Source organism: Nerophis lumbriciformis, linkage group LG01 (assembly GCF_033978685.3).
Source record: "Nerophis lumbriciformis linkage group LG01, RoL_Nlum_v2.1, whole genome shotgun sequence".
NCBI classification, from domain to species: Eukaryota; Metazoa; Chordata; class Actinopteri; order Syngnathiformes; family Syngnathidae; genus Nerophis; species Nerophis lumbriciformis.
Window position 1 is genome coordinate 26733987 of NC_084548.2, and position 23159 is coordinate 26757145.

General features: G+C 39.7%; 1 protein-coding gene across 1 annotated transcript; it reads left to right on the forward strand.

Moving 5' to 3' along the window:
• Positions 1–3163: 3163 nt before the first annotated feature.
• LOC133617920 (cordon-bleu protein-like 1) lies at positions 3164–22272 on the forward strand. Its single transcript, XM_072913463.1, has 5 exons — positions 3164–3373; positions 9517–9629; positions 13301–13489; positions 13561–13693; positions 22213–22272. The coding sequence occupies exons 2-4, from the start codon at positions 9549–9551 to the stop codon at positions 13663–13665; spliced, it is 375 nt and encodes a 124-aa protein (XP_072769564.1). The 5' UTR covers positions 3164–3373; positions 9517–9548; the 3' UTR covers positions 13666–13693; positions 22213–22272.
• The last annotated feature ends 887 nt before the right edge of the window (positions 22273–23159 follow it).

A 23159-nucleotide genomic window follows, 5' to 3' on the forward strand; every position in this document is an offset into this window, starting at 1 on the left:
TGAAGTGTATATACTCACAAGAACCCGAATAGCTTTGTCTTTGACCTTTTTTTTTTTACTTACAACTATACCTAATATATAAAGGGGTGGAAAAGTGACTATTACCTGCAGGGCAAACATTAGCTAACCAGAAGGCAATAACAATGTAAACAAAAAACACCTGCTTGAGAGAGATCTAATACAAACATTTATATGCACGTACAACACTTAGAACTTTTAGCATATCAGTATGTGGAATTAAATTATGGAATGGATTAAGTAAAGAAGTTAAAAATTGTACTGATATGATCCAGTTTAAGAGGTTGTTCAAAATAATAGTGCTTACAGAGTACAAAGAAGAAGAATTATGAGAAATACTTTCAACCTTATTGAAAATAAGATATTCTTCATCTCAGTATGTTAATAATGACTGAATTAATTAATTAATTACATATTACAAAACTGTTGTATACTAATTCATAGATGTTATTTTATTATATAAAAAGGTCAGTAAATGATTCTATATATTTGTAAACGCTTTGAAGTGGGAAAGAGGTAGGATTAAATAAGCTTTGCTTCTTCCTACTCCTTTTCGGGCATGATGTAAAATGAAATGATATGAAATTGTGTGATGTATTATGATGTAAGTGTGTTCATGTTCGAAATAAACTAAAGAAAGAAAGAAATGTCCCTGAGGAATGTAAAGTGGGAGTACTGTAATTACCTAACGTTACATTATTATTTTCCATAACAATTTAGCCCCCTCCACAATATTAACCCGACGTTAAAACAGAACTATTAGCAATTGCCGAATCATGTAACATTAGCTTAATGCTAAAAAGCCAGGTTACTATCACATTCTGTAACAGACAAATAATTTCATGTAGGCTACGTTACCTACCTGCTACCTCTGTCTTTTCTCGTTTCTCCTCCTCTTCTTTTCTCTTTTTTCTTCCCTGGGCACCTGACAGTTTTGGCATCTTGTGTTGATTTTTTGATGTGGGGACGTCCAAAAAGAGTCACGATACGGGAAGCTGGGGGCGCACCGTGCGGGGGAGGAGGGGGGGGGGGGGGGGGGGGGCGTAATGTTGTAACAAATAATATTTCTATTAAATAGGCTTTACTTTGCATTTTAATTAACGTGGGATTATTTTTTGTATTTAGAAATAATAGTACCAACTTTTTTTTTCTTTTTTTTTTTTTCACCCAACATTTGTGGCACTGGCGTGGCGCCCCCTGATGGACGGCGCCCTTAGCATTTGCCTATACGGCCTATGCCACGGGCCGGCCCTGCGCTCCCGCATAGCCAGGAGGAGACGCCTCACCCAGCGCAAAGAAATCGTCTGGTTTGAGCCAGGTCTCGGCGAGACCAATAACGTCAAGATTATTGTCTCTAATGACCTCATTAACTAATAGCGTTTTGGAAGATAATGATCGTATGTTTAAGAAGCCCATATTATAGGTAGTGGGCTGTTTTGAGGAGTTTTTGTTGAAATTATCCGTAGTAGCAATATTAATAATGTTGTGTTTATTATGTGTAGTGCACTTTAAATAATTTCGACCATATCTAGGAATTGATATGACGGGAATTTTCCGATTGTTTGCTTGATGTTGTGATAAACCGAACGCATCATAACTTGCCACCTCAGTAGAGTGCATGTCTACTTCTGACACAGAAAAAACATTTTTTGAGTTGTGTATTGTTCTAAAATAGTTGCTATGTGTGCAGGTATTATCCAGCCTGGCGCTGGCTAGTTCTATTTTAACTAACTTCTCACCCGGACTAGCGCTTCTTTGAGGATTAGCCTTTCGCTTTGTTGTTAGCCCCGCTCGGCATCCCCGCTTCTGCTTCCGCTCACACCGCTTACGTGTCTTCCGTTGACGGTCCCCGCTGGCACTTGACTCCGCTGCTTTAGAGGCCGCTGGATGTAGCCAGCGAAGAATCCCCATGCTAGCGAAGAGGTCGAAAGTACCCGCATCTTTCAGCCTATAACGGCCCGATCTATCCACATCCAGAATCGTCTGTCGGTCGTATCTGATCACGAAGTGTCCACGCTGTGAGCCAGCCATGAAATAGACAGAATTGACGGGTATTTTTGCCAAATCGCTCTACACTTCCAAGAGCGTCTGCAAGCCGCTGCCATCAAGGCGCCGCCATCTTGCCATTTGAATTACATTAACATAAAAAACACAAGATACACTTACAATGAGTGCACCCACCCAAAAAACCTCCCTCCCCCATTTACACTCATTCACACAAAAGGGTTGTTTCTTTCTGTTATTAATATTCTGGTTCCTACATTATATATCAATATATATCAATACAGTCTGCAAGGGATCCAGTCCGTAAGCACACATGATTGTGCGTGCTGCTGGTCCACTAATAGTACTAACCTTTAACAGTTAATTTTACTCATTTTCATTAATTACTAGTTTCTATGTAACTGTTTTTATATTGCTTTACTTTCTTTTTTATTCAAGAAAATGTTTTTAATTTAACCCTTTTGTGTGAATGAGTTGAGTTGAATGAGGGAGTTTTTTTGGGTTGGTGTACTAATTGTAAGTGTATCTTGTGTTTTGTATGTTGATTTAATAAAAAAACAAAAAAACAAAACAAAAACGATACCGATACCGATAATAAAAAAAACGATACCGATAATTTCCGATATTACATTTTAAAGCATTTATCGGCCGATAATATCGGCAGGCTGATATCATCAGACATCTCTAGGTAGGTTAGATATAATTATTGAATACAATTAAAATTAGGAGTAATTCACGGTTAGTATTTGAGTGGGCCCTGGGTCCCTCTGTGGTGGAAAAATTTGGGCCCCAAAGTCTTAAAGGTTAAGAATCCCTGTTTCAGATGATACCCTAGGATTTAAATTGGTGGATTTAAACGGGTTGTTGACATAAACGTGAAGTAGGCACAAGGATGGGTTATCTTTGAATGCTTGCTTCAAAGATGCTGCTGTTGCCTTTTACTCTTGGATATGACATATATCTTTACGACACTGGAACTGTACATCAATTACACCACTAGTTTCTGTGCATACTGCAAGTATAAACTGACTGTACTGTTCATAATTTGTGTCATGATTTTTTCTGAAACTTTTGCAGGTGACTGTTCGTCTTTTGATCAATTACAACAAGTCCCACAAGACTGTAGTGAGAGTAAGCCCACAGGTGCCCATAGAGAGGCTTCTTCCAGTGTTATGTGAAAAGTGTGATTTAAGAGTCGAGACAACTGTCCTTCTGCGAGACGATCGGTCCCAAGAGCCACTGGACATCAACAAGACTTTAAATGAGCATGGACTAAGGGAATTGTATGCCAAAGGCCGAACTGATGAAAATCAGTTTGTTGATCAATATCAACCCAGTACAAATGCAGCAGGTGAGACAAGGACACTTTCTGAGGGTATTACTATAGCTTAATGTTACAAATCAAAGTATTTCTCTACATACATACAAGTGTTTTGTGGGGCATTTTGCATTTTAAAAACCCCAAAACCAGTGAAGTTGACACGTTGTGTAAATGGTAAATAAAAACAGAATACAATGATTTGCAAATCCTTTTCAACCTATATTCAATTGAATAAACTGCAAAGACAAGATACTTAATGTTTGAACTGGTAAACCTTGTTATTTTTTGCAAATATTAGCTCATTTGGAATTTGATGCCTGCAACATGTATCAATAAAGCTGGCACAAGTGGCAAAAAAGACTGAGAAAGTTGAGGAATGCTCATCAAACACTTATTTTGGAACATCCCACAGGTGAACAGGTTAATTGGGAACAGGTGGGTGCCATGATTGGGTATAAAAGCATCTTCCATGAAATGCTCAGTCATTCACAAACAAGGATGGGGCGAGGGTCACCACTTTGTGAACTAATGCGTGAGCAAATTGTCGAACAGTTTAAGAACAACATTTCTCAACGAGCTATTGCAAGGAATTTAGGGATTTTACCATCTATGGTCCATAATATCATCAAAAGGTTCAGAGAATCTGGAGAAATCACTGCACGTAAGCGGCAAGGCCTAAAACCAACATTGAATGCCCGTGATCTTCGATCCCTTAGGCGGTACTGCATCAAAAACCGACATCAGTGTGTAAAGGATATCACCATATGGACTCAGGAACACTTCAGAAAACCACTGTCAGTAACTACAGTTTGTCGCTACATCTGTAAGTGCAAGTTAAAACTCTACTATGCAAAGCGAAAGCCGTTTATCAACGACACCCAAAAACGCTGCCGGCTTCGCTGGGCCCGAGCTCATCTAAGATGGACTGATGCAAAGTGGAAAAGTGTTCTGTGGTCTGACGAGTCCACATTTCAAATTGTTTTTAAAAACTGTGGACGTCGTGTCCTCCGGACCAAAGAGGAAAAGAACCATCCGGACTGTTATAGGCGCAAAGTTCAAAAGCCAGCATCTGTGGAGGTGTATTTATGCCCAAGACATGGGTAACTTACACATCTGTGAAGGCACCATTAATGCTGAAAGGTACATACAGGTTTTGGAGCAATATATGTTGCCATCCAAGCAACGTCTTTTTCATGCTTATTTCAGCAAGACACTGCCAAGCCACATTCTGCACGCGTTACGTGTTACGTGTTTGTAGTAAAAGAGTGCGGGTACTAGACTGGCCTGCCTGTAGTCCAGACCTGTCCCCCATTGAAAATGTGTGGAGCATTATGAAGCGTAAAATACGACAACAGAGACCCCAGACTGTTGAACAACTTAAGCTGTACATCAAGCAAGAGTGGGAAATAATTCCACCTGAAAAGCTTCAAAAATTGGTTTGCTCAGTTTCGAAATGTTTACTGAGTGTTGTTAAAAGGAAAGGCCATGTAACACAGTAGTAAAAATGCCCCTGTGCCAAACTTTTTGCAATAAATTCTAAGTTAACGATTATTTTCAAAAAAAAATGTGAGTTTCTCAGTTCGAACATTAAATATCTTGTCTTTGCAGTTTATTCAGTTGTATATAGGTTGGAGAGGATTTGCAAATCATTGTATTCTGTTTTTATTTACCATTTACACAACGTGCCAACTTCACTTTTTTTGGGTTTTGTACATTTTCACACCTGCAAAAACAATCAAAGTCTTTACGTTCATACCAACATCATCCATGTACACCGATACTTCTCAAATAGTAGGGGGTGAAGAGCAGGTGGCAGCAGTGCCCAAATTAACCAAAAGGCTGCCTGTTCAACTCAGTAAAAGTACACAGGAACACTAGTGGAGGAGAAAAGGGGATACATTTGTGGTAAGTATAAACAAAAGGCGTCTGAGGGCAAAGAAAACAAATGACGATAAGCGGAACAAAAAAGATCAGGAAATTTGATGAAGACAGCCTTTGGGTTTACTTTGTCTACGGTAGGAAATGAGGAACGGACAGTGTGTGTTTTATGTCTAAAAACTCTTCCTGAGGAGAGTATGAAAGCAAAAAAATTTAGACTATCTGAAAAACTTAGACCCTACTTCAGGGCCGGCCCGTGGCATAGGCCGTATAGGCAAATGCTAAGGGCGCCGTCCATCAGGGGGCGCCACGCCAGTGCCACAAATGTTGGAGAAAAAAAAAAAAAAGTTGGTACTATTATTTCTAAATACAAAAAATAATCCCACGTTAATTAAAATGCAAAGTAAAGCCTATATAATAGAAATATTATTTGTTACAACATTACAACCCCCCCTTCGCCCGGTGCGCCCCCTCCCTTCCCGTATCAAGACTCTTTTTGGACGTCACCACATCAAAAAATCAACACAAGATGTCAAAACGGCCAAAACTGTCAGGTGCCCAGGGAAGAAAAAAGAGAAAAGAAGAGGAGGAGAAACGAGAAAAAGACAGAGGTAGCAGGTAGGTAACGTTAGCCTACATGAAATTATTTGTCTGTTACAGAATGTGATAGTAACCTGGCTTTTTAGCATTAAGCTAATGTTACATGATTCGGCAATTGCTAATCAATAAATAGCTAGTTCTGTTTTAACGTCGGGTTAATATTGTGGAGGGGGCTAAATTGTTATGGAAAATAATAATGTAACGTTAGGTAATTACAGTACTCCCACCTTACATTCCTCAGGGACATTTGTATTAGATCTTTTAAGCAGATATTTTTTGTTTACATTGTTATTGCCTTCTGGTTAGCTAATGTTTGCCCTGCAGGTAATAGTCACTTTTCCACCCATTAGGTATAGTTGTAAGCCTAGTTGTTAAAGTGCACATCATTAATGTTAATTAAGCAATATGTATGTAAAAAATATTGTATTTCATATATTCATTTTTTATTTTTTGCATTCATTTATTTATTCATATTTTTTTTTATCTTGTTAACTATTCTGATTGTTAATTTGCTTTCTTTAAGTAAAAAAAAGGTCAAAGACAAAGCTATTTGGTTTCTTGTGAGTATATACAGTTCACTGCCGATGTGGGGGGGCGCCATCTAAAATCTTGCCTAGGGCGCCAGATTGGTTAGGGCCGGGCCTGCCCTACTTATATCAATAATCTACTGTATGTGACTTGTTTTACCCACAGGCAGTTCATTTAGGTAGTGGTAGTCACGATGGCAAATAGGAATAAAAAAAAAAAATCACTGTTGGCTTAGTACACCACATCGCAAGATGCAATCAAATTTGCACAAAAATGCAACTGTTGAAAAGTCTCTATTCTGTACCTTCTTGTAAAAGGAATAATCTGACAAGTGAGTAATGTTTAGGTTTAGTGGTGTCAGGCCATTAAAGGCCTACTGAAATGCGATTTTCTTATTTAAACGGGGATAGCAGGTCCATTCTATGTGTCATACTTGATCATTTCGCGATATTGCAATATTTTTGCTGAAAGGATTTAGTAGAGAACATCAACGATAAAGTTCGCAACTTTTGGTCGCTGATAAAAAAGCCTTGCCTGTACCGGAAGTAGCAGACGATATGCGCGTGACGTCACCGGTTGTGGAGCTCCTCACATCGGCACATTGTTTACAATCATGGCCACCAGCAGCGATTCGGACCGAGAAAGCGACAATTTCCCCATTAATTTGAGCGAGGATGAAAGATTCGTGGATGAGGAAAGTGAGAGTGAAGGACTAGAGGGCAGTGGGAGCGATTCAGATAGGGAAGATGCTGTGAGAGGCGGGTGGGACCTGATATTCAGCTGGGAATGACTAAAACAGTAAATAAACACAAGACATATATACACTCTATTAGCCACAACACAACCAGGCTTATATTTAATATGCCACAAATTAATCCCGCATAACAAACACCTCCCCCCTCCCGTCCATATAACCCGCCAATACAACTCAAACACCTGCACAACCCACTCAATCCCACAGCCCAAAGTACCGTTCAAAGGATTTGCAAATCATTGTATTCAGTTTTTATTCACGAATTACACAACAAGTCAACTTCACTGGTTTTGTAGTTTAAAAAAGATAAGGTTGTGAATCCTCATTGGTCCAAAAATAGTTGTCTTTGTTGCATACTTGCCAACCCTCCCGATTTTCCCGGGAGACTCCCGAATTTCAGTGCCCCTCCCGAAAATCTCCCGTGGCAAACATTCTCCCGAATCTCTCCCGATTTCCACCCGGACAACAATATTGGGGGCATGCCTTAAATACACTGTCTTTAGCGTCCTCTACAACCTGTCGTCACGTTCGCTTTTCCTCCATTCAAACAGCGTGCCGACCCAGTCACATAATATATGCGGTTTTTACACACACATGAGTGACTGCAAGGCATACTTGATCAACAGCCATACAGGTCACACTGAGGGTGGCCATATAAACAACTTTAACACTGTTACAAATATGCGCCACACTGTGAACCCACACCAAACAAGAATGACAAACACATTTCGGGAGAACATCCGCACCGTAACACAACATAAACACAACAGAACAAATACCCAGAATCCCTTGCAGCACTAACTCTTCCGGGACTCTACAATATACACACCTCGCTACCACCAAACCCCTCCCCCCCATCTCCTGAATTCGGAGGTCTCAAGGTTGTCTGTTACCACGTCTGCCATAATTACAAAACACACTTGCGTTTAATTCCGGCAGTAGGAACACATTTGTTGCAGGAAGTCAGAATTGTGCTGCTATGGAAACGGAAATAAATGCGCCGAATAAATGACCAAAATACGGTAAATATTGTACATATTACATATTGTTATGATCGTGTCTGTTACTACATTATATATAGACTTGCAGTGTGTATATAAAACATTGATGGAGGGTTTGGAAGTTGTTTTAGAGGGCTTTGAAGGCTACAACGGTGACTCCCATTCGCCGCATCTTGCAAGCTTTTTTTTTTATCATCTTTAAAATCCTAACAAAAAGACACGTGTGTTGATGATGATTGTGAACGATAGGCAAAAATTCCCAAAAAAAAGTGCAGTTCCCCTTTATCGAGCTGTTTTATTCAAGACTTTACAGCTAATCCAAGATCGAACTGCTAGCCTCATGTTGTAACATGAAGACATGCCGCAACCCATACATAATCATAACATAAAAAGCACACAAGAGCTCCATTTCAAAAATAGAAAAAAGAACAGAAGGAAAAAATTATAAATAAATACCCTGATAACATCGGACAAGCAGAAATGCACAAAGCCATGTTTGTTTACAGTGGAAGTCACTGCTTATTCAGTACCAGCAGTGAGCAAACTCATCCAAAAGATGGCGACATAGCACAAATAATAACACACCTTTCCATTTGTTAGGTTCTGCGCATGTCAAAGTAAAGTATTCCGATTTTAGATGTGATGTATGAAAATGCACGTCATAACCAGATCATTTTTTTCAGGACCCATGTACACAGGAACATTCTAATCTGAATGATGATCATCTTAAATAAATGTTGTCCAGGTACCGGTACACGCGGCTGTTGACAGCAAATCAAGGTCATTGTGTGGCTGACCGTTGTTTTACACTCCAACAAGTCAAGCACATCAAGACGGCGAGAAAACGCTTAATCTGTACATGGGACAGAAACTTCAGAGTTAAAAAAATTGATTAACACGAATTAAAAAAAACTCCCTAAATATGACTTATTAATTATTCGCAGGCATGTATCATATGAAGTTATTCCCCTGTTTTAAAAATCACACAGACTGAGCAGTCTTAATAATATGTTACAAAATGATTCAACAAACTTAACTTGGACATTATTTTGAGTTTTGTAGATTCTTTCTCAGCTCTATTTTGACAATCTGGTGTTTGTGTGCAGAATGTTTGTGCCAGGAAATCATACAATATACTTAAAACAGATCAATTGCTATTACCAGGTTCTCATTAGTGTAATACAATTAAATCAAATAATTTCTAACCACTGCTGTAGTCCATCCAAATGCATAGAACAGTTTTATTCATTTTGGATTTGTTTGCCTCCCAAGTCAAGTCTTAAACATGCCCCAACAAAATACTGTAGTCAATTACACCATGTTTACTACAAGGGACAATTAAGTACAGTCATCAGTCATTAGTCATAGACCAACAACTCAAACTACTTTTTTCTTGTCTTGTGTGCCGATAGCCAATGTGACTCCTGTACAACATCTGGAAGACATGCCTTTTAAGACAAAGAAACAAAAGGAGAACAACAACCTTCTCAACTTGTTCCGAAAACAGAAGAAAAAAGCTGACATGGTATGTTCAGGAATTTTGTGAATTCTGAGAAACAGAAATTCAGAGCATTTTTGTTGTACAGGTATGTCTTCAAATAATAGGTACAATTAATAGGTGCCAAATTGAGGTAGAAATTCAGCCCCCCGCCCCCATCTAGTGTGCCCCCTTTATGTGCCAACCCAAATTTTATTGTCTCTTGACGCTGTCAGTCAAACAGTTGCTCTCCTCTATTCTTTCACCAACCAGATTCAAAATTAGAAAACTATGTTTAAAACAAAACTGGGCTTTTAATTTAAAGTTCCATAAACAGGATGTGACATGGGATGACTGCAAGTAAGACCCTCCCACAGAGTTTGCATACACTGTGATTGAAGTGTTGCATTCTCAGGTAAAGAATGGGGTGACCAGATAAGCGAGACAATCACGCATTTTCATTACTTTTCACATGTCCCGCAAATTGAGATGTCCCACATTGCTAACATTCAGCCTGTCGTCTAGAAATGTGTGTTTTGTACCTGTAATCTGGCATTTATCAAGTACAAACCCCGTTTCCATATGAGTTGGGAAATCGTGTTAGATGTAAATATAAACGGAATACAATGATTTGCAAATCCTTTTCAACCCATATTCAATTGAATGCACTACAAAGACAAGATATTTGATCTTCAAACTCATAAACTTTGTTTTTTTTTTGCAAATAATAATTAACTTAGAATTTCATGGCTGCAACACGTTGGGAAAAGGCATGTTCACCACTGTGTTACATCACCTTTTCTTTTAACAACACTCAATAAACGATTGGGAACTGAGGAAACTAATTGTTGAAGCTTTGAAAGTGGAATTCTATCCCATTCTTGTTTTATGTAGAGCTTCAGTCGTTCAACAGTCCGGGGTCTCCGCTGTCGTATTTTACGCTTCATAATGCGCCAAACATTTTCGATGGGAGACAGGTCTGGACTTCAGGCAGGCCAGGAAAGTACCCGCACTCTTTTTTTACAAAGCCACGCTGTTGTAACACGTGCTGAATGTGGCGTGGCATTGTCTTGCTGAAATAAGCAGGGGCGTCCATGAAAAAGACGGCACTTAGATGGTAGAGTATGTTGTTCCAAAACCTGTATGTATCTTTCAGCATTAATGGTACCTTCACAGATGTGTAAGTTACGCATGATATTATGGACCGTAGATGTTGAAATCCCTAAATTTCTTGCAATTGCACTTTGAGAAACGTTGTTCTTAAACTGTTTGACTATTTGCTCATGCAGTTGTGGACAAAGGGGTGTACCTCGCCCCATATCCTTTCTTGTGAAAGACTGAGCATTTTTTGGGAAGCTGTTTTTATACCCAATCATGGCATCCACCTGTTCCCAATTAGCCTGCACACCTGTGGGATGTTCCAAATAAGTGTTTGATGAGCATTCCTCAACTTTATCAGTATTTATTGCCACCTTTCTCAACTTCTTTGTCAAGTGTTGCTGGCATCAAATTCTAAAGTTAAAAAAAAATGTTTATCAGTTTGAACATCAAATATGTTGTCTTTGTAGCATATTCAACTGAATATGGGTTGAAAATGATTTGCAAATCATTGTATTCCGTTTATATTTACATCTAACACAATTTCCCAACTCATATGGAAACGGGGTTTGTAGAAGGAAGGCACTGTGTGGAGAAACAATTGAGGGGCTAGCTGTTTTGTCATGTCAATCAAACCACGAAGCGGACAGGCACACAACAACAAATATGCAAATCAGGCCAGTACGGTATTGGCGCATGCAGCATAAGGGTGAGCAATGGAGAAAAGGGAGAAAATCACAATCTGTTCTTTTCACAGGATTGTGTAAGCACTAGTTAATAAAAAGATTGAAAGTACTTCAATGACTGTCTTTGCTCCTCTTTTAGCCTACACGTTGTTTGCTGTGTGATGTTGCCTCCTCCCATTTACAATCAAGTTCATTTTAGTGTGGTGCTGGTTGTTGCTTCCGTTGGTAAAAAAATCATTCTTGCAGTGAACTTGATGCGTTTCTGGCGCTGTCTTGTTGACATGCAACCACATCAAAAGTAGCATGCCATGTTACATTAAACACATCAGCAACGGCGTTGTAATGTACGCAAATGTCATAAATTAGATTAATCATTACTAGAAAAGGGTACGTTGTCATTACGTAACACCGTTTTCCCAACACTGTTGATCATTTATTGCAATACCACCAGTAAATTAACCATGGTATATAATAATAGTGATAAGAAAACTAGGTATTTAATTTTTAAATAAGGGCTGGGAGTCAATTAGGTTCACTTCTTCCCATTCCTTTTTAGATATGAAAAACCTAATGATTGTTTTCATTGTGAAGTATTTCTTGCTATTTATGACCTTTACTGTGATGTTATTTTTCTTATTATTATCATGTCCAAAACAAACTACTACTACAAAAAGAATGCCAGAGGAAAAGGCTGAGACATCCAAGGGGACTGAAATATTTTTGCAAGACACTCTGCAGTAAATTGATTATGTTTTCACTTAAACACAATACATAGATATACATCATTGGTAAAAAGTGACATAACTAAATTTGCCAATAGGTACAGCTTGTGTGCTTGCTTCACAATTAATAAAATATGACTGAGATAGGCTCCAGCGCCCCCCGCAACCCTGAAGGGAATAAGCGGTAGAAAATGGATGGATGGATGACAATATTACTTAATATATGTCACGACGTGGACTATGGTGTGGTTTGTTTTCCCGGAATGCAAAGGAATCGGATCGGACATGGCGTGAAGCTAAATACATGTTTTAATCTACTCAAAAAGGAACAAACAAAAAGCGCGCACAAGGCGGAGGTACAAACTTAGTGTATAAACAAAAACTAGCATAAAGGCAGAACTATGGACATAAAACCAAGAAAACACTTACTGTGATGTGAAAAAACAAGCATGGAACAATGGCATGGAATACATGCATGAGTAACAGGGGTAACAAGGGTAATGTCGCCAGGCCGACTGCCTGGCAACTACAAGCGTAAATAATATTTCATGATTGACAACAGGTGCGTGATTCAAAACAAATCAGGTGTGTGAGTCCAAATAAATCAGGTGAAAACTAATGGGTTGCCATGGTGACAAAGACAATGGAGCGTAAACAGAAACTAAAGGAGTCCAAAAACCAAACAGAACATAGCCAAACAAAACATGATCAAAAGACATGACAATGTCCACTATGGACTGGACTCTTACTATTATGTTCGATCCACTATGGACTGGACTCTCACAATATTATGTCAGACCCACTCGACATTCATTGCATTCGGTCTCCCCTAGAGGGGGGGGGGGGGGGGGGGGGGGGGGTTACCCACATATGCGGTCCTCTCCAAAGTTTCTCATAGTCATTCACATCGACGTCCCACTGGGGTGAGTTTTTCCTTGCCCTTATGTGGGCTCTGTACCGAGGATGTTGTTGTGGCTTGTGCAGCCCTTTGAGACACTTGTGATTTAGGGCTATATAAATAAACATTGATTGATTGATTGATTGACAGTATAACTCACAGAAGTTGTCTGAAATTGAATTTATGTCTGTTCAATGATAGCTGGGGATTATATGTTGTAATGTATTATTGCTGCTATATCACCCACCATTATTATTTGATGTCACTAAAATTAAAATACAGTAAAATGTTCTTGTGTACCTTTCTTCTACAAAGGAAGGGGCAGTAAGTCCTCTGACTTCTCCTGGTCTCCACAAACAAAAGTCTGCTGATGCAACCAAACAGAATCTTTCTTATCCAAACACCCCGCGGGCAGATATGTTGAAAAAGAGGCAAGCACCAGCGCCCCCCATGGGTGTATCCCAGACCATCCCTGACAACTTCAATCATCTCAAAGGATCACAGGTCTTATTAAAGGCCGTCCAACACCAAGAGCTTTTATTGTCATTGGGCTAAAAGCTAATTTTTCTCTGCAGGGATCTGCTGCCTCAAACTTAAAACCAACAAAAAGGAAGGCCCCGCCCCCTCCTATTGTGAACACATTACAGGACCTGCTGGTGGACACACCTGATGAAGGTTAAATGAGTGACCGTTAAACCTCTGGGTGAGGTAAGTAGTGTACCAAATTTCAGATGCTTTTGTCGACATAAGATGTGAGAGCTAACGAGGTATTTACTATGAAAATGGGTCTGTTAATGTCAACATGTAAAGTATTCATCATTATTACTAAGCAGCATAAAACAACAACAGCAATATTAACTACTGGCTAATTACACAAACATGCATAAAGTGAATTTTTGTTCAGTACAATATTAAAGCATGGCATTATCGCGGTAACCTAGATATTACCATATCAACTAATGTTGTGGAATGTTGTGTAAATCGTTAAAAAAAAACAGAATACAATGATTTGCAAATCATTTTCAACTTATATTCGATTGAATAGTGTCATGACGCGGAGTCGAACCCACATTTCCTCTGCAGCTGGAGCTGCAGGCACCTCTCTTAACCCCTCTGCTAGCAGCACACTCAGACAAGCCTCTGCTCGCGCTGAGCACAACACACCCACACAGCAACAAGCCTGCAAACAATTACTCATCAGCGCACCTGGACTTGACGAGGGGGAGCAGCATAAAGACCAGCGGACCTGAGGAACCTTTGCCAGAACGTCGCTAACCTTCCAGTAAGCATCACGTCTGGCATTCCTTTCCCCGTGATTTCCTCGTCCTTGTTTTGCTCTATCTCTCCGTGTTTCCCCTTGGTTCATGCCCTTTTGTATTTTCCACAGTGACTCCCATGTCCTCCGTGATCGTGCCTTGTTACTCGACACCCATCCGGATTCCTGACTGCTCTCCATGATCCACGACCTCCCTGCTCGGACCCAGACCACGCTGCCCTGCTATTGCCCACGACCACTTGCCTGTCCACGAACTGCCTCTTCGCCTTGCCCCCTTGGATAACGACGAAAGATACAATCAACATTTACAGACAACAACCCTTGGTAACATTTACATTATTAATTTTACACATAGTCAACACTCACTCACTTTGAGTAGCATACACACGCCACGTATTCATCAAAGGTTTCAAATAAACCTCGTAACCGCAGTCCTGCCCTGGTTGTCGCCTCCTTCCCTTCTCTGATACATAACAAATAGACTGCAAAGACAAGATATTTAATGTTGGAACTGAGAAACTAGTTTTTTTTGCAAATAATCATTATCTTAGAATTTAATGGCAGCATCACATTGCAAAAAAGTTGGCACAGGGACATTTTTACCACTGGCCTTTCCTTTTAACAACACTCAGTAAACGTTTGGGAACTGAGGAGACTAATTTTTTAAGCTTTTCAGGTGGAATTCATTCCCATTCTTGCTTGCTGTACAGCTGAAGTTGTTCAACAGTCCGGGGTCTCTGTTGTGGTATTTTAGGCTTCATAATGCGCCACACATTTTCAATGGGAGACAGGTCAGGACTACAGGCAGGCCGGTCTAGTACCTGCACTGTTTTACTATGAAGACACGCTGTTGTAAAACGTGCAGAATGTGGCTTAGCGTTGTCTTGCTGAAATAAGCAGGGGCGTCCATGAAAAAGACGTTGCTTGGAAACATATGTTACTCCAAAACCTGTATGTACCTTTCAGCATTAATGGTGTGTGTGTAAATAACCCATGCCTTGGGCACTAATACACCCCCATACCATCACAGATGCTGGCTTTTGAACTTTGCGCCTATAACAGTCCAGGTGGCTCTTTTCCTCCTTGGTCCGGAGGACACGATGTCCACAGTTTCCAAAAACAATTTGAAATGTGGACTCGTCAGACCACAGAACACTTTTACACTTTGCATCAGTCCATCTTAGATGAGCTCGGCCCCAGCGAAGCCGGCGGTGTTTCTGGGTGTTGTTGATAAATGGCTTTCGCTTTGCATGAGTTTTAACTCACACTTACAGATGTAGCGAAAAACTGTAGTTACTGACAGTGGATTTCTGAAGTGTTCCTGAGCCCATGTGGTGATATCCTTTATGCACTGTCGACTTTTGATGCAGTACCGTCTGAGGGATCGAAGGTCACAGGCATTGCCGCTTACGGGCAGTAATTTCTCCAGATTCTCTGAAACTTTTGATAATATTACGGACCGTAGATGGTGAAATCCTTAAATTCCTTGCAATAGCTCGTTGAGAAATGTTGTTCTTAAAATGTTCGACAAAATGCTCACACATTTGTTCACAAAGTTGTGACCCTCGCCCCATCCTTGTTTGTGAATGACTGAGCATTTCATGGAAGCTGCTATTATACCCAATCATAGCACCCACCTGTTCCCAATTAGCCTGTTTACCTGTGGGATTTTTCAAATAAGTGTTTGATGAGCATTCCTCAACTTTCTCAGTCTTTTTTCCACTTATGCCAGCTTTTTTGAAACATGTTGCAGGCATCAAATTCTAAATGAGCTAATATTTACCAAAAATAAAGTTTACCAGTTCGAACGTTAAGTATCTTGTCTTTGCAGTCTATTCAATTGAATATAGGTTGAATCATTGTATTCTGTTTTTATGTACGATTTACACAATGTGCCAACTTCTCTGGTTTTGGGTTTGTATATTTAATGATATTTTTTTTTAAATCTTGCCACCAAAAATATGATTTGCACATCTATGAAAGTTTTATTGTAATTGTAGTCAGGAGATACAACCAAATAACCATGCAAGCTCTATTCGATAAACATTTAAAATATCATATGAAAATGCAAAAATCTAAATAAAAATATCCACAAATGGAAGAATACCATGTAAACAAAAATCCTTTATTATCACCCTTTGGACACATTCACAAGTAAATGTGCAAGCAATGGATAGTATTGAATTTGGTTGTAAGTCAATCAGGGTCATCAACTTAAATGCATTTAATGTTACGTGTGTACAGGGGAAGAAGACGGCACAGACAGCAGGGACGTCGTTTAGCTCTATATTTATTATCAAACACTATAAATAAACAAGGGAATGGAGTGTGGCTAATCCATAATATGTGTGGCGTGCGACTATGTGTGGAAATTAACTGTAGTGTGTTACCAGTAGTGTTGTGCTAGAGGCGGAAGTCCAAGAGGGGCAAGGCTTGCTCGGAGGTCTGTGAGCAGGCAGGATGTCGAGGGCAATAGAGAGGTGTCAAAGTCCGTGTCCAGGCGGGAGGTCGACATCCAAAAGGGGCAGCCAGAGAACCAGAGGGGAACACAGGGAGACGAGACACACAGCTCGTAACGCGGGAACGGAGGAATGCTGCTGGAAGACGACAAGGGGGACACGAGACCAATCAACACGAAGGGGGAGAAACACAGAGAGTATGCATATACCTTGGAGAATTTCGGCTTACTGTACAGGAACAGGTCGCTACGTTCTGGCCCAGGATAGCAATCAATCAATCAATCAATTCCTTTATTGTCATTGTCATAATAACACTTAAGTCATACATGTCAACAAGATTTTGTCTGAGCTTTGTCCAGCGGCATAGAAACTGCATTGAAGTGCAGGTTGACCATAGTTTACAGTTTAGCATTGTTAGGAAGATGGCGAATAGAGGGACGTGGGGGTGGGAACAGTCGGATGTCTGATGGGTGTTACGTTGATGTTGCAGCAATGCAATGTCCAGAGCACAATTATTGAGGTGGTGAAGAGTGAGGTAATAAGATGGTCCGGGGCAGCAAAGGGGCAGGCTGTTCATTTAGCAGTCTCACAGCCTGGGGATACAGACTGTGAGACATTCTGGTGGTCCTGGCGCGAATCGATCTATACCTAGCAGGTTGCGCTGGCTTAAGAAGGCAGGAGAGCTCATCAGCGACAGGTGTGTAGATTGCTGATTGGCGATTGAATGCAGTCGCTTGCTGCAGCCGGAGTGGCGCACGACGGCGCGCTATTGGAGGTGCGCCCAGCGCAGCGTACAGATGAATGGCCGGGCTGTGACAATTAAACTGTAAAGGTTGGGGAAAAAATGCAGTGGTAACATTAATTACTGCATATTTCCTGGTTCTGGTGGATGGATGTTTGTTCCAAGAGTCCAGGTTTATGGCACATGGTTCAGAAGTAAGAGCCGACTAACTATGACAAAGGGTAGGCAGACGACTTAGTTTACTGGATGAACGGTGTGAGAGTGTACAAATGGACCCAATAAGAGTCCATTACTATTAACTATCATTTAGCTGGGGACACCCTACAACTACCTCTAGGAGTCCCCACAACTCACTGTGTGTATTTATTTAGTTTGCCTTTTCTTTGGCCCACCCCTATAATGGTATTCATTTTCTCTGCCTACAGTAAAAAAACAGCATCTATCTATAGCTTGACAAAAAAACAATGACTTGTGTGTTGTTTTGGAAAAGTTGTGGTTGGTTGTGCAGTAAAACTTTTCATGACCTCAACTCACCTTAATGTGTGTTCCTAAATTTGTGTTGGACATCTTTGATGAAGAGAGCATTTATGATTTTGGTTTGCAGAGTAAACAACTAAAAACTAAGGATTTGGGTATTGTTTTCGCTAAACGCATACATTTGTCTAAAGGACATGCATTATTGTGGGTTTCCTCCACACACTGCAAAAAGTCAGTGTTCAAAAACAAGAAAAAAAATTACAGAATTTAGGGGTATTTTATTTGAACTAAGCAAAATTATCTGCCAATAGAACAAGATTTGTCAAGACTTTCCAAAACAAGCAACATTAGCTAAACTCAATGAACCCAAAAATACTTTAAAATAAGTATATTCTCACTAATAACAAGTGCACTTTTCTTGGTAGAAAAAAAAATTAGAACTTTTTGCTCAATATGTTGAAAAATATTCTTAAATTAAGTAAATGCTAGTGCCATTATCTTGACATAATGATATGCGCTCGGCATTACATTTCTTTAAACCAGCAAACTTACACTAAAACTAATTTATTGTTCTTAAAGGAAAGGCAACAAGGCAAACGCTTGTTACTCTTGGGGTTTCCTAGCCGCTCAGGCAAATCATATGGTCTAAAGATGCATTTTTCCATGGATAACATGACATCATCGCGCCAAGTGCGTGCTCTTTCAGTCAATTAATGTGCATATTTACAGCCCGGCCCCCGGCCAAAATTTTTTTAATTGTAATTTTGAAGAATTTATGTGCAAGAACCATTTCTGTTCAAAATTGTTTGAAATGTCACATGTTAAATGTTTAAATATTAACTGTCAGTTTACTGTACTGTGCCAACTGTACTACTATATGAGTACCTATTTTCTATTGTTTCATTGATAAATGAAATAAAACAGCAAAGTCAATTTGGCTGTCATCTGTTTTAATTATGAGACACATTTGTGTCAAATTCATGATTTTTTTTTTCATGCTTGAAATAAGAAATGATTACTTTAAAAAAAGTAGTTTTATACTTGTGAGTGTTGATGACACGGCTTTGCAACAGTTGATATTCTAGTTTCAAGCATGTTTTACTTAATATAGGTCATAAAATCTCAGCAACAAGCTGTAATATCTTACTGAGATAATTTAGGACCACAACTCTTAAAACAAGTAAAACACTCTAACATAAAATCTGCTTAGTGAGAAGAATTATCTTATCTGACAGAAAATAAGCAAATATCACCCTTATTTGAGATATTTAATCTTGCTTGGATTTCAGTTTTTGCAGTGCATCTTCTTCATCACTAATGGAAAAATCAATTCTGCGGGAGAGAATTCCTCTGCAATTTTCAAGTACTTTTTTTGAGTGGTCAGCTTGAAGCGTCTCTCTGTCTCCGACTCCCTCGTCGTCATGTGACATGAGTGTGTGTCTGTTATGACTTTGCTTGTATCGATGACCCGCCTTACCTTGCCTCTGATTGGCCAGTCCATAATGTTTCGCCCTATGCCTTAGCCAATTGTGACTCATCATATGAACACCAACCAATCATCATGGATGTTATCCGTATGTATGGATGTTCTCATTAATACAGGTCATTGTATTTCCTCCATATTTTTTTTTGGCCTGGATTCGCAGTCCATTTTCTCTGTTTGTAGTTTGTAGCTTTGATTTAAGCTACCTTGTTACATGGGTCTAAAAGTAGCTAAGCTACAGGAAAAGCTACTTGTTAAAAAAGTAGCTAAGCTACTGCCAAGCTACTGGAAAATGTAGTTAAGCTACGTAGCTTAGCAACATGTAGCTTGTTACTGCCCATCACTGGCTTTAAATGAGATTTTCTTGCTGTTTGTAGTGTCAATATGTAATACTCTCCTTTTAAAAGATGCTGAAAGAAGACAGTGTAAATTGATGCAATTAGTTTTGCGTTACACATCATTAGTAGGCAATGGAGAATCATTGAAAAGTTTGTGTACATTAAAAGTTGTCTCACTGATATTTTGGTCAAGCCATTTTAATGTCATCCTGGTGCACAATATAGTTATTCAGTGCCATTGTTCACGTCTTTTCCTAGAGAGACAGTGAGAAATAAGATAATGTGGTATTTTTTGTTTGTTTGTTTTTATAGCTATTTTGTGGTTCATTAAAAATGTATAAACATTTTCTAATACATTAAAGTTAAACAATTTAGGAAAAGCTTGCATAAGCCTGAATTACAGTATGGGAGAACATTTTAGAAAGAAAGGAGAGTGTTTTAAAAGTATTTTGTTGTTTTTTATTATTATTTTTTTTAAATACCGTATTTTTCGGACTATAAATCGCAGTTTCTTTCATAGTTTCGCCGGGGGTGCGACTTATACTCAGGAGCGACTTATGTGTGAAATTATTAACACATTACCGTAAAATATCAAATAATATTATTTAGCTCATTCACGTAAGAGACTAGACCATGGGTCGGCAACCTTTACCAGTCAAAGAGCCATTTTGACCAGTTTCACAAATTAAAGAAAACAATGGGAGCCACAAATTTTTTTTGAAATTTAAAACGAAATAACACTGCATAAAAATTATTATTTTTTGCTTTGTGCTATGTGTAAAAAAGACACGCTACCCATACCATAATATGGAATTTGAATGCTGGTGCGGCACGCGGGTTTTATATAAATGGCACTTGACAGCGGCACGCGGGTATTATATGAATGGCGCTTGTCAGCGTCATGCGTGCCGTGATGGTACAGCATATAGCACCCACTACATCCAGCGTGCATGATCAGCCACACGTTGTATGGGGCTTCCGCTTGCTCACGTAGGTGACAGCAAGGCATACTTGGTCAACAACCACACAGGTTACACTGACGGTGGCGGTATAAAAAACAAAAACTTTAACACTCTTACTAATAATGCGCCACACTGTGAACCCACACCAAACAAGAATGACAAACACATTTCGGGAGAACATCTGCACCGTAACACAACATAAACACAACAGAACAAATACCCAGAATCCCATGCAGCCCTGACTCTTCCGGGCTACATTATACACCCCCGCTACCAAACCCCGCCCACCTCAACCGACGCACAGATGGGGGGGGGGGGGGGGGGGGTGTTGATGTGTGAGGGAGCAGGGTGGGGGTGGGGGGGGGGTTTGGTACCGGGGGTGTATAATGTAGCCCGGAAGAGTCAGGGCTGCATGGGATTCTGGGTATTTGTTCTGTTGTGTTTATGTTGTGTTAAGGTGCAGATGTTCTCCCGAAATGTGTTTGTCATTCTTGTTTGGTTTTGGTTCAAAATGTGGCGCATTATTAGTAAGAGTGTTAAAGTTGTTTTATATGGCCACCGTCAGTGTAACCTGTGTGGCTGTTGACCAAGTATGCCTTGCTGAAGACGCATACTACATAAAAAGGGGTTGGGCTGGCACGCTGTTAACACAGATTGTAGAGGGCGCCAAATGCTGTACCGTCATGGCACGCCCTTAGTATAACTGTAAGGGTGAAAATCGGGGAATATTAATCCCGGTAGTTTTCTGCGAGAGGCATTGAAATCCGGAAGTTTCCCGGGAAAATCGGTGGTCGGCAAGTAAGCTGCTGAGCCGCATCAGAGTGATCAAAGAGCCGCATGCGGCTCCGGAGCCGCGGGTTGCCGACCCCTGGACTAGACGTATAAAATTTCATGGGATTTAGCGATTAGGAGTGACAGATTGTTTGGTAAACGTATAGCATGTTCTATATGTTATAGTTATTTGAATGACTCTTACCATAATATGTTACGTTAACATACCAGGCACGTTCTCAGTTGGTTATTTATGCCTCATATAATGTACACTTATTCAGCCTGTTGTTCACTATTCTTTATTTATTTGAAATTGCCTTTCAAATGTCTATTCTTGGTGTTGGGTTTCATCAAATAAATTTCCCCCAAAAATGCGACTTATACTCCAATGCGACTTATATATGTTTTTTTCCTTCTTTATTAAGCATTTTCAGCAGGTGCGACTTATACTCCGGTGCGACTTATACTCCGAAAAATACGGTAAATAATTATTTTTTTTTACAGTAAGATAATTAAAATAAGTGCATTTTCATTTTTAGACATATCAATGATAATTTGGGAAATCAAATGGCATTCACTTAATGGAAGTATTCTCAAACTGCTTATAACTAGGACTTCGCTGTGATTAAACACTTGGAAGAGATCTGACATGTTAACTGATTTAAAAAAAAAACCAGACAAATCTTTTTAGAATGTGTTTTCTTGTTTGTCTCCAACAGTGCCTCGATGACGCAGAGTGGACCATGACCTTGATTGCACACCTCCACCCTCGCTCTGCCCACAACAACCAGATTCTGATTCAACAACATGCAAGATGTCAATATATTCAGTTCTAGCTTCACCTATACATGAAGAGGACCCATCACATAAACTGTGTTCTGAGTGCTAGAGGTCTACTTCCAGAAGTGCATTCTCACTTGTTTCTAGATAGGTGCGAGCAAGTACCCACTAAGCGATGAGTGACAAGGTGGGCACCATGAGTGGGACAATAGTGTACCGGTAATCAGGGCGTACAGGGAGGCCATAAGAGCCCTTTTAGACATGTTGCTCCACTTCCTTTGACCACAGAATATGCAATTTTCTAACATGGAGTTAATGGTGAAGACGATCACATCTCGAGCAGCCAAAATTGAATGTGGCTGCCTTGATGCAAGGAAACATTGTGCACCAAAATTCATATTGTGGCGACTAAAGGCCACCCTCAGGGAGATAATCCAGAAGACAAAAGAAAGACTGAGACAACAATGTGAACCTGACATGAACAACGAGAGCAGTGGTCACCAGCCTTTTTGGGCCCAAGGTCCCCCGGTCTCGGCCATGAACCAGGGAATTTAAAAAAAAAGACCAAATTCCTTACAAATCAAGGCTTTTATTTGGCAATAATAGACGCCTTAGCTGTTGCCACATTTCGTTTTGCTCAATCTTTTCAGTAGGAGAAATAACAACACATTTTGCAATTAATAAAAAATATGAATTGCCATGTAATTTCTAAGCCTATTAACTTGCTCAACTCAAGGCCTTCTATTTGACAATAATACACACATTTGCTGTTGCTACGTTTAGTTTTGCTCAAACTTTACTTTTGCAGTTAACTGAAAATATAATTTGCCATGTAAATTTAAAGCGTATGAACTTGCTTTAAAGGCCTACTGAAATGCGATTTTCT